The sequence below is a fragment of the Octopus bimaculoides genome, chromosome 7, assembly GCF_046866305.1.
Source record: "Octopus bimaculoides isolate indiv1 chromosome 7, ASM4686630v1, whole genome shotgun sequence".
Lineage (NCBI taxonomy): Eukaryota > Metazoa > Mollusca > Cephalopoda > Octopoda > Octopodidae > Octopus > Octopus bimaculoides.
The window spans coordinates 62,464,550-62,477,929 of NC_142934.1; the positions used below are offsets into that span (position 1 = coordinate 62,464,550).

Here is a 13,380-nt window from a genome sequence, read left to right on the forward strand (position 1 = left end):
CAACAGACAAGGAGTATCATTCATTTCTATTCTTCTGTGGAAACATGTCTGGACATGGGGCAATGTTAGCTTGCTTGGAATCAGGGTTGGTAACAGGAAGGACATCCAGCTGTAGAAAATCTGCCTCAATTAATTCTATCCAACTTAATGCAAGCATGGAAAAATAGGTACTAAAATAATGATGACAACAACGACAAAAACAATAACAATAGTTCAATATGGTACTGTTTCCAATTTTTCCAATCCATCTCTCGTTTTATGAATCCAATATTCCAACATTATAAAGACTTTTAGTCTCAACTGTCTGTAGACAGATATTATTGTCTGCAGCATAAGATGACATTAGAAATAACATTCTCTACCAATCAGATGCTCAATCCTGAGCCATTTTCTACTTCAATTAAGTATTTTCTAAATAGAGACATAAGAACATCGTACAGTCTTGAATAATACATTTATAAAGAAAAATATCATAAAACAAATAAAACCATTACATAAATAAAGTTGCATATCATCAAGCAAACATTAACATTTATCCTGCAAAATATATAAAGTATTCATTTGATGTCATAACATTGACGAACACAACACAAATTATTTATAAAAATTAATTGGAATTAAGCATCGGGAAGATTTTATAATTGTAATAACTATGGGTTGAAATTGTGGATTAATTGGGGTTCACTACTAAAAGGGTGCAACTACTTAGGGCAAGTGCAGTGTCTAAGTGGTAAAAAGTGGTAAATATTCAAGGCATGAACATCAGGGTATTGAGGTAGCTATAGCAGATGCTTAGAGATGTAAATAAGCAGGATATAAGTGATGGGAAATGAGAATTCTTAAAAGAAAAGAAAACAACAACAGTAAGTCACTTATTTCATATTGTTATTATTATAACAGAATATTTCATACTCTGGGCAAAATGCTTAGTGGCATTTCATCCGTCACTACATTCTGAGTTCAAATTTTGCCGAGGTCGATTTTGCCTTTCATTCTTTCAGGGTCATAAAATAAGTACCAGTTGGGCACTGGAGTCGATGTAATTGACTTACTCCTTCCCACAAAGTTCCTGGCCTTGTGCCAAAATGTGAAACCATTATTTATAACAAAACATTACATTGGAGAAAAAGAGAGGGAATTCTAAAGATTTAGAAATATAACAAAATACAAAAATTAGGCCCTTTTACTGCAGATTTGTCTACTTAAAATTTTGTCACCCTTAACTGCAGTAAGCTGTTTTATATACCAATCTAGCTTTCATTGAGGAATGTCATGCTTGAAACTACTTCCTGTTGAGATAAATCAAGTTTATTGAAGCAACAGGACTTGCAGAAACTACCAAAACTATCTTTTTGGCAGATATTTAACTCTTTAGCATTCACATTTCTTTGTCAAATGTATTACTTATTCACATTGCTTTGAATTAATTATGCATTATCTTGTAGCTTCACGATTTCAATGGTGTGTTTGTATAACTTTAGAATAACATTGTAAGGTAGATGTGGAAGGTTGGATGTGGTCAGTTTTGACATAAAACAGGTAAAATATTTGGGCCTGATATGGCCGGATTAAATGCTAAAGGGTTAACATCATTACTGGAATAACCATGGAATTTAATTTTGCAGTGAAAGGGTAAATGAAAAATATTAGTTTCCTGGTTGAAATATCAAAATTCTATTATATTGACTTACGATGGTTAACACTTTATTTTTTTTAACACCCATCTAGATGCTCTGAGAAAAAACAGTAGAGAATACATCTAAACATTTCAACAAAGATCCCAATAAACATATCATAAGTACAATAACAAGTATGAAAATAAATAAAATGCTACTCCTGTGTGGTTAGGAGTTTCTTTCCTAAACACATGGCTTCAGGTCCAATCCTACAGCATGGCACCTTGGGCAAGTGTCTTCTACTATAGCCTCAGGCCAACAAAGCCTTGTGTGCGGATTTGATAGATGGAAACTGAAAGAAGTTTATCATGTGTGTGTGTGTGTGTGTGTGTTTGTCCCCCAGCAATGCTTAACAACTGGTGCTGGTATACTTATGTCCCCATAGCTTGGTGGTTCGGTAAAAGAGACTGATAGAATAAATACCAAGCTTTAAAAAAATAAGTACTGGCATTGATACATTCAATTAAAATTCTTTAAGGAGGTGCCCTAACATGGCTGCAGCCTAATGACTGGAACAAGTGGGAAAAAAAGCTATATATAAAATCATCATTGTTTAACATGTTTCCCATGCTGGCATGGGTTGGATAATTTGACAGGAATTGGCAAACCAAATGTCTGCATTGGCAGAGTTCCTACAACAAATCACTTTACAGAGTGTACTTCTTACATGACACTCATGAGGTTACCGAGTACAAATAAGACAAGACTCCTCAACTGAATGGAGTATTGTATTGAAGGAAGGACAGGAATAGAGTACCTTGCTGAAGAGGAGATAAATAGCTTCCACTGAGAGGGGGGGGTTATTGGGGGACGGGCATCAGGGGAGTGTGAGGGAGGAGAGGTGGTGTGGTAGTAAGTGGGAGGGGATATGGGGAGGGGGATATGGGAGGGGATAGGGGAGGGGGATAGGGGGATAGGGGAGGGGGATAGGGGAGGGGTATGGGGTAGGGGTATGGGGTAGGGGAGGGGTATGTGTATGGGAGGGGGGGGGAGGGGGAGGGGGAGGGGGTAGGGGATGGTGTTGGGGAGGGGATGGTGCTGGGGAGGGGAGGGGCGATGGGGAGATGGAGATGGGGAGGGGAGATGGGGAGGGGAGATGGGGAGGGGAGATGGGGAGGGGAGATGGGGAGGGGAGATGGGGAGGGGAGATGGGGAGGGGAGATGGGGAGGGGAGATGGAGATGGGGAGGGGAGATGGAGAGAGGAGGCGGTGGTGAGTGCAGTGTGAATGGTGGGACAGGAGGTGAAAGGGAAAGGGATGAGGGGTGACAAGGTGAGGGGTGACAACAGGGTGAGTGGTGAGAGGGGAGTGATACAGATGAGAGGGAGACAGATGAGAGAGAGGAGGAGGAGGCGAGAGAGGAAGTGCAGATGAGGGAAGGCAGAGGAGGAGAAAGAGGCAGAAGAGGAGAAAGAGGCCGAAGAGGAGAAAGAAGCAGAAGTGGTGGGGATAAAAGGTGATAAGGAAGAATAATAGGGATACAATGTGAAATGTAGGGATGGAATAAATGGTAGGAATAAGTGAGTAGGAATGCAATTAGGAGATTGATGGAGAGATGGGTGTTAGAAGATGAGTGGTAGAGGGAAGGATTGACAGGTCCTCATTTTTGTTGAGAGGGACGGGTTTCCTCAAGCAGAGTATATTGCCATTCATCTTAGTCCTTTGTCATCTCCTCTCTGCGAGGCTCAATGTTTTGAGGTTGGTCTACACTACTTCATCTCACATCTTCGCAGGTCTCCCTCTTCCAGAGGTTCCAGAAGTTTAGAGATCAGCACTTCATATGGTTGTCCTCATCCATCTACATCACATGACCATATCAACATAGCCTTCTTTTCTCTTGTACACCACATTTAATGATTCTTATACTCAATTCTTCTCTCGGTACATTTGTACTTTGTCATACATGCACACTAACTTTGCACATCCAGTGGAGCATGCGATCTTCATTTCTCTTTAGTCTTCACACATTCTCTGCATTCATGGTCCAAGTTTCACAGCAATATACCATTACTGCCCATATACAAGCATCATACATTTTACCTTTCACTTTGAGAGATAGGCATTTTATTACAGAGGTAATAGCTCTCTGAGCTTTGTCTAGCCAGTTCTTATTCTAGTATCTATTCTTTCAGAACATCTGCTTCCATAGTTAATTAGGTCTCCTAGATAAAAGAAACAATAAAGTACCTCTAAAAATCCTTCTGGACATTACAGAAAATTTATTTCCTGTCTGCTCTTAGTGCTTATTGCATTTATGCATCTGCCACAAAGTTTACTTTCTCTGCTAACCTTCCTGAGATTCCATTGCACCTCTTGTATACATAGTTTTCACCCAGTACACTGTATAAAATGTCTATTTACATTTTCTCTACATATCAAATTCACCTGAAGGGATTAGTGTCCAGTCTGGTTTCTTACTTACAAGAACTTTAGTCTTTGCTCAATTTGATTTTAAAGCTTTTGCATTCAGGTTTTGCTTCCACACCTGAAATTTCATTTCTAATTCTCCTACAGTTTCAGCTATAAGGTATAAAGACAAGGTCTTCAGCATAGAGGAGTTCACATGGGCAACCTGTCTTAAATTCTTCTGTTAAGGCCAGGAGAACTATGAAAAATCAGAGGAGATTGATAACCAAACCCTGGTGAACTCATACTTGACCACTAAATTCTTTGCTGTATTCATTACAGATATATATAAATAAATAAAAGAAGCCACAATAATGCACATAAATGGAATTTCTTGTTTCTCCCTTCTCCAAATATTTAGCATTGCTGATCTCAAATTCTTCTTGACAGAAACCAGAGGAACCTACTTCAATGAATCTTGAGTAGTTTCAGAATTTAACTCCTTCATGTCACAGATTAGAGTTGATAATGGTTTATCAAACTTCAAAAAACAAAAAAATAAATAAATAAAAACTATAAAATTTATGATTGATAAATCACAACTGATTTGAGAAAAATAAAGAAATAATTATTCTGAGAAAATATATCCATAACAATCCCAAACTTATGACATAAGACTCACAGATCCTATGACACACTGTGATAATCTCAGCCAACTAAAATTTTGTATCGGCACATGTATGTGTACATTTGCATTTATGTGAAATTATAAATTAATCTTTACATAATGAGGGACTACAATTAAGAACTATAAAATGAAAACAATAATGGTTGGGGGGAGGGGATCAATGAAACATGCAGCAATAGTCTGGTGCAAATGGAATAATGGGTTTGCAATATACCATTTTCCATTTCTCTATTTTTTTTAAAGGTATGCACACAAGATTTCATAAAATAAAATTGCATAGCTTTTAACCCACTTACAGGCAAGGTGTGTAAAACAAGGACCTATACCTTAAAATTAATACCCACCTGAGAAAGTTCTTCTTCCTTCGTATAAACTGCATTGTAAGCATAGCAGTTGTCACACAGTTGCATCTACAGATAGAAATACACGGCCCCAACCCTGTTAGCAGCACTATACAGATAACAACAATAAATTATCAAACAAATGATTCCACAATAACAGCATGTGCAATGGTGCAATAACAGCTCTATTAGAGCATGACGCCCTTCAAAGTCAAATTTGCTGGGTTTCAAAATATGGCTTTTCTTCATTTTTTTTTTTTGTTTAATCACAGAAGAAAAATAATAAGGCAGCACCCATGACTATAATCAAAGCCTCTGTAATGGATAGGAGGGTGGATGGAATTAACTTTAGACTAAAGACCTGACCTGACTCCTTGCAACAGAGTGAACTCTGCTAAGCATACCTAAGCAATGGGGTTAAACCACATGAAAGATTATGATTAAAAATGAACAAATTGAAACAAATAATAGTACAACCAATAATGGTATCTAGATTTAAGTAAAAAAAATTATCTATTTTCAAACTTTATAAGGAGGAAAAATTATCAAAATATAATTCTGAATAATAACTTGAATTTGTTTTGGAAAAAGCTCCATAAGTTACATAGAGAGAGTGCAATGTGCAGTAAACAGAAGACAAGATCCACTACTGTCTTTAGTCACACTGGCAGCATAGTACAGTGGGATTGATAAGAGGGAAGGATTGAGTGGTGAGTAACAGGGGTCTGGGCACAGAAAGCAAGAGAAAAAAAGGCATATACATAAGGGACATGGGTGAGAGTATAAGAGATTATAAGTAATTATCCCCTTAAAATAGCAGTGAAAACCAGTACAGTTTCACTTGTAGCACTTGACTCAATTGCCAGGAATCAGTTGTTGAATGTGAAGAATAATTTTACTAACAAATATTTCTTCACTAAGCCAGATAAACATCACTAGTTATCAAAAGATCTTGAAGATTAACAGAAAAGAATTCAAATGAACTTGATTGCTTAACACTGGAATGCTAATCTTTAACAACAGATTAAGGAAGTAAAATGCATGCAGTATCAAAGAGAAAAATTGAGATTTCAGAAATGAAACCATTTTGATATAGGAAGTTTCATGTGGACTAATTGTAGATTATCATTAAAACACCTCAATGAATAATTTGACAAGCTGAACTGAATGACCTAACTGCAAAGTTAGTAGCAATTCTAGTTAATAGCGAAATAACTGGATAACAGGATTGTAAAATACCTGCTTCAGAACTTTGTGCAAAGGTTCAAATTTAGAAATTACACTGTGTTACACAATTTTTGTCCTTGGGTAGCAACTGTTATTTCCTATTTGCTTAGCCCTAGAAAATATGAAAAATGGCTAATATTTCCTTCAAACTTTACTTTTGCTACATTTATTCAATATCACTCTCAACACATGGCTATGATATTCCCCCACTGCTCCTGCTCATGATCAGAGATGCACATATTGTCAGCCCCTAAGGGACATGCTCAACTGGTTATGGCCAAGCAACTGACAAGCAGATCTGCGCTATTGAGCAGAATATTTGCTATAACGATATTTCTGCTTCAGCAACTCAGCACTGAATCTGTCTGAAATGTAATGGAAAATAGGTCAGTTTCAAAACATAGATGTCCAGGTCACAAAAGCAAAGTTTGAAGGGAAGAAAAGTCATTTCTTTTGATTTCTAGATAGAAGAACCTAGGAAGTAACATTTACTAACCAAAGATTAAAAAAATTCAAATTTTGTTACACAGTGTTATTCAGCCTTTGCCTGTCTTTCTCAAAGAAAATAAAAATAAAAGTATAACAAATAAAATGATTACTTTTAAAACTTTAAGCTTTTTAATACAAATCCCATTGGCACAGCTCAAATTAAGGCAATCAAATTTAAATTAAAATCTTACTTAATATCACATTACAACTTAAATGATACTGTGAAATAACATTTGGACAACACCAGCATAATATTCTACCTATATAAAATAGCAGCCAAATCTACCTCAAACTACATCTTGTGGTTTTATGAGAAAAAAGAAAATGACACATTTAGATCATGTAATCTGGATTGTCACAGCTGGAATACTTTAGACCAGTGGTTCTCAACCATTTTTTTTACCTATGGACCCCTTTGACTACTATTCTATTCTGGTGGACCCCCCCAAAGCAATTCGATGTGTAAAAAATTAGTTTTATAGATGCTTCTTTCAAAATTCTTATTTGGTTTTTGACACAATAACTTGTGTAAGTTGACCTATGTAAAACGTTAGAGAAGGAAAACCTAGCTGTTTCTTGTAATAAATGCATTTCAATGTATTTTTTCATAGACCTTTAAAATATTACTGTGGATCCCTAATTTACTATTTTGCTTCAAAAAAAAAAAATCTTACACGGACCCCCACCACCACCAGGGGTCGTATAGACCCCAGTTTAGAATCACTGCTTTAGACCATAAATCTGTTTGATCAGGGTTGACCTGGAATTAATCAACAACAAACAATATATACAGTTATTAAAAAACCCTTCCAAGATCTTGATTTAATTGAAACAAGCTGTCAACTCCTAAGGAATATAGCTGCAACAGGATTAAGCAATTTCTATGAGAAGGCTTACTCTACAGAAACTCTACAAAATATAACTTCCAAAATATTATTTGCTTGATTTTCTTTAAAAACATCCAGATTACATCATAGAAAGTAATTTACTAACAGATTAATTGGAAGATGGTAGTTTAGGAAATTCCAAATTAAGACCATATTATGAATACACTAAAACTAATAAAACTTGTAGTGCTAGTTATTAGTGCAGAAAGTAAATAAAATAATGAAAAGTCCTTACCTTGGAACTGTCAACAAGAACATGTATCCGAAAGAGAATGATATCATTTACAACAACATCTTCATTACGATAAAGAATTTGAAAGGTCTTGCTAACAGCAACCCCATTGATAATACTAGCTGGAAGGACATGAGGGTTTTCTGAAAACAAAAATAATAACAAAATATACAACAGGACAATTCAAAAGCAGAATGAATATAGTTATATTTTAATATACAAGAATAGACACACTTCTTACTGAATTATTTATATAATAGGAATATAACAATTTGCATAATAAAAATGTATAAAGCCACTTCCTCCTCCCTAATCTCCACACACACACACACACACACAGAGTAATGGTGGGGTCCTGTCTTGCAACTTACTTAGCGACCTCATTTGTGCCAGTGGCATGATAAAAGCACCCAGTGGAGACCATAAGGTGGTTGGCATAAGGAAGGGCATCCAGCAATGGCAAATAAGCCATTGGAGCTCAGCATAGTCCAGCAGCCTGATGGATCCAGACAAACCAGCCAACCTATACCAGCATGGAAAACAGACATTAAATGATGATGATGATGTTACCATGGCTCAGTATTCTAGTTCGATTTGAAGTGAAAGAACTGATAAATGTACAAAAGTAGAAGACATCAATGATGCCAGTATGTTAAGTCCAGAAGCATTTTATTTCACTATATGAGGAATTAGATACCTACTTTCCTAAGATTAGTGAATTTGACTATCAATTCATTCAATCTGTTCCAGACAAACTGCAATAAGAATAAGAATTTATGGAATATATAAATGAATCCAGAGCAAAAGATCTTTTTCAACCTCTTCCTCGACAAAATTCTGGTATTCTTTGATTAGGAAGTGTGTAGAGAACCTATAGCTGTTCCTGTCTGCTCGTCATTGTAAACACAAGCTTTCAGCAATGTTTACAACCAGAAACTTGTATTTAATGACGTCAACTGTGAATATTATAAGGGTGTAACTCTCTGAAGTTGTACCTAAAATTAAGTTACTTGTAAGAAAGAGCTAAGCTCATTTATCTCATTAAAAATGTAACGTTAAATTAAATGAAACTGATTTCTTACACAGGCACAGACAAGAAAGTTTAGGGGAAATAACAGTCAATTATATCAACCTTGGAAGGATATGAGCCCTTTAAATTAAGTTAAATTAAATCAAATTAAAAACAAATAATACATGTTAATTTCCTGTTGTATGGTATCCAACCATGTAACACTATATTCTTCAAACAGGGCACACCAACACTACTGAACACATTAAAAGTGGTATGCTGAAGACAAAGTTTGAGAAACTTTGCTTTATGTAGTCGCTCAACCTGCTAGAAATAATAGCCAAAATCTCCCTCAAAACACATGCTACCATCTTAGAAGACATACCTAGTCTTGGATTCCTTACATCTAAGAGAGAGATGAGATGGTTATGGCTGGAGTGCCAATCAACCACTAATTACACAGAAATATGGACATAACAATAGCTAATATTGATGGTAGTATTTATACTCAGAAATATCACAGTTCTATTTATAAGATGGCGAGCTGGCAGAATCATTAACATGCCAGGCAAAATGCATAGAAGCATTTTCATCGTCTTTAAGTTCTGAATTCAAATTACACTGAGGTTAATTTTGTCTTTCATCCTTTCGGGGTCGATAAAATAAGTATCAGGTTAATATAATTGGCTTACCTCGTCCCCTGAAATTGCTGGCCTTCTGCCAGAATTTGAAACCAATATTACATTTGTAGATTGCACTTTGCACTAAACTAAACCTAATTTTAGATGATTAGACCACCACTAGGCAATGGGTATCAATGTGAAAATAAGCAAATACAAACAGAAACCAACACATATGTGGGTGCATTCATACACACAGAGCCTTAGAGTTCTTGTAAATAGACAAGGGCATTTGCCCTTCTGCCTCTAACTTTCAAAAATAATAAACCATACATAAAAAGCATCCAGTCCACACTGTAAAGTGGTTGGCATTTGGAAGGGCATCCAGCTGTAAAAATCATACCAAAACTAACCTTGCCTGTGCTAGTGCCCTGTAAAAAGCATTGAGTCCATTCTGCAGAATGGTTGGTGTTAGGAAGGGTATCCAGCCATAAAAACCCAGCCAAAATAGACACAGTAGCAAAGGGTAGGTTTTCTAACTGGCCAGCTTCTGTGAACTGTCCAACCCATGCATGCATGGAAGATGGACGTGAGACGATGATGATGATAGTGATAACAACTACAGATAACAACAGAAACATTTTATAGACCATTTTGTACTTTACAAAAACATGCAATATTTTCCCTATCATTTCTGACAGGTGATCATCCCACTAAGTGTGTTCAAATACAATTAAAAATTAACTAATGTATTTGCTCTTGTTTTGAAATAGAGTCTTTAATGTATCCCTTTACATATACAAATTTAAATAAATAATGAAATATGCTTGATCAATTTGGTATACACTATTAGTAATCAACAAGGCATGGTCACTTCAAAATAAAACTGATAGAGATTTAAGACAGTTCTGATAACTTTATGGTAATCTCTTCAGTGTTGGTGTCATAAGAAACATACGAAGTCCATTCTATCACAACAGTTAAAACTGAAGTGGGAGAAAAAGAAGATATTGTATCTAGAAAGCTAATATCTTTCAGCCAAGGCAAAATCTCATCACTATCATCATTTATTGAGACAGATTTTCTCTGGTTGGACGCAGCCCTTTCTGTTGTCAACCACTACCATTTCCAAGCAAGATATTTCCTCATGATCAGACAAGTTTTCACAGAATATTGAAAATTAATGACATTCATTTACAGCAACCACACAATATCAAGACAAGGAGACACAAATATATATAATTTAAATAATGAAAGTTCATTTGTCCTCAATTCTTGAAATCAGCTGTTGCGTGAACAAGTACAGGATTAGATTTAATGAAATGACAGAATTTACTGAAAAAAAGTACCCTACTATGTTGTTGCTGCAACTTGATCACATTCTTTCAGAAACCATAATCATAAAATCAAAAGAAACTATGCTAGCAAAGTTTTAACCATGACAGCATGGAAAAACAGACATCAAGCAATAGCAATTACGCATAAAGATACTGAAAAACATACCTGTATTTTTGGGAAGAGAGACTTCAGTTTTACATGGTAATTTTGCAGGTGTCTTTAAACCAACTCGTACCTGATAATACCTGGAAAAAAAATAATAAACATTAAGAAAACAAAAGTACTTACAAAACCATGCTCTTTATCATTATATTATATTGATAAATATAATGGAATTCTTGAAAGGTTCATATGGAACTTTACATACATTGATTTTTTTTTTTTTTTTCTTCTTCTTAAATAACCAATTCACAAGATATTTTCTGAGTGAAATTATAGAACAGCAAATACATGTTAAAGTAATTGAAACATATATTTGTAGATATAGGCACAAGCGTGGTTGAGTAGTAAGAAGTTTGCTTCCTAACCATGTGGTTCTGGGTTCAATCTCAGTGTGTGGCACCTTGTGAAGGTGTCTTCTAATATAGCCTCGGGTCGACCAAAATGTTGTGGGTGGATTTGGTAGAGAGAAACTGAAAGAAGCCCACCAAGTATGTGTACATGCATGTGTGTGTGTGTTTGTCCCCCACTACTGCTTGTTGGTATGTTTACGTTCCCGTAACTTAGCAGTTCAGCAAAAGAAACCAATAGAATAAGGACCAGCCTTTACAAAAAATAAGTACTGAGTTTCATTTGTTTGACTAAAATTCTCCGAGGAGGTACCCCAGCATGGCCACAGTCTAATGACTGTAACAAGTAAAAGATAGAAAATAGAAAATAAAAGCTAACAACAAAATTAGAATTCATCCTCATCCTTCTCCCTTCATCATTTTACATTCACTTTTCCATGCCTGCATGGGTCAGTGGAGACTACACTGGATCAGAGTTTCTACAACTGGATGCCCCTCCTGATGCCAACACACATCTGCACTGGCAACGACCTCGCTCGAATATTTTTTCATGTGCCAAGGCACAAGTGCCAGTAAGGTGACACTGGTAACAATCACGCTCGAATAGTGCTTTGACAGGCTTCTTCAGGTTCTGTCAGAAAACTTTGCTCCTAAGGTATTAGTCAACTTGTGGCTTTAGTATAGAACACCAGCTACGAAGGAGGATGGGACTGAACCCCAATCCATTTAGTTCCCCAACAAACTTCTTAACCACACAGCCATGCAGACATTACTAGAAGTCTATAGAAGAAACATTAGAGCATAAGCTTCTCAGTTTTTATATTAGGAATGGAAACTAGTTTCTTTTCCATTGTTTTTTAATGCTATATCAGTGTGGCTTCATGACTATAATTATTATAGCCATGAGTTATATACCTTTCTATGAATAGATAAGTGTGAAGTCTCTCACACTATCTCATCTACAATTAGACTATATCAGGACAATCCCCCATTTCTTTTCTGTCGATTTGTTTACATTTGTCTAAGTCTGTTCAATTATACATCACAGTGATAGCTAAATAACTTGTGTGGCTTTATATACATTTCAGAATATTGAACACACACCATTTATTGTATCAATAATTAATAACATTTGCTAGCTACATAGTCAATATTATTAATAATACTGACTACATAACCAGCACAAACACTATTTATGGCAACTAGACTAACAAAATTTGTAAAAACATACCATCTACTGGCAAGAAATAGTTATCTATCTCTCTCTCTCTCTTCCCTCTGCTCAGACAGAAGCAGATGTCTGTTCTCTGAAGAGATCCCAACTAGGATCAAAATTCAGGTCAAGTCAATCTCTTTTTTTTTTTTGTCATCTGCTTACATTTCTTGCAGTGTATTTAACCCTTTCTTTACCATGTTTATTTTGAGATGCTCTGTGCTTCTTTCAATTAATTTTAAATATAACAGAGAAATTACTAAAATAACTTAGTTATCATTAAGCTAGGGTTAGGAACATAAATTGTGACTAAGGTTTGGTGGAAGATTTTAATGCAAAACTTATGAAAACAAGACATTTCTACTACAGAGCCAGATGTGGTTTCAGCCATGTTGATATCGAAAGGGTTAATTACAAATCACAGAGATGGTTAAAAATCTGGTGCTGTTTATAAAGGTATACCATATCATACATTTCAAAGGTCACAAGCAAAAGATATTAAGAAACAAGCTCGATAAGAATAAATACTCATTTTCATTATAAAATAAGAACAAAAATACTAATCTCAGAAAATCTGTATTGATCAGAAAACAGCAACATATTAATAATGACTTGAACAAGCTCTGCAAAAACACTTCTATTTACAAAAGCGTGTAATTCATGTACATTTAATTATAGCTGAAACTTAAGCCTTTTGTTACCATATTTCTGTTGAAATACACTGCATATATTTCAGTTCATTTTGAAAATATATGATAAAGAGTTCAGTAAAATAACTTTGTCATTTTTAAGCTGGTGTTTGGAG

General features: G+C 35.6%; 1 protein-coding gene across 50 annotated transcripts in view; it reads right to left on the minus strand.

Moving 5' to 3' along the window:
• The window catches only part of LOC106874649 (protein FAM135A), a 293,022-nt gene that overhangs the window by 122,255 nt on the left and 157,387 nt on the right, over positions 1-13,380 (minus strand). For 27 of the 50 annotated variants that reach the window (XM_089355425.1, XM_089355405.1, XM_089355400.1 and 24 more), the window contains 2 exons: positions 11,019-11,098; positions 7,890-8,029 (listed from right to left, as the gene is read on the minus strand). In XM_089355425.1, the coding sequence (XP_089211551.1) occupies positions 7,890-8,029; positions 11,019-11,098 (220 nt within the window). Of the gene's footprint in view, positions 1-5,054; positions 5,121-7,889; positions 8,030-11,018; positions 11,099-13,380 lie in introns of all 50 variants that reach the window. The other 23 variants (XM_089355398.1, XM_089355397.1, XM_089355392.1 and 20 more) reach the window with 1 other exon arrangement.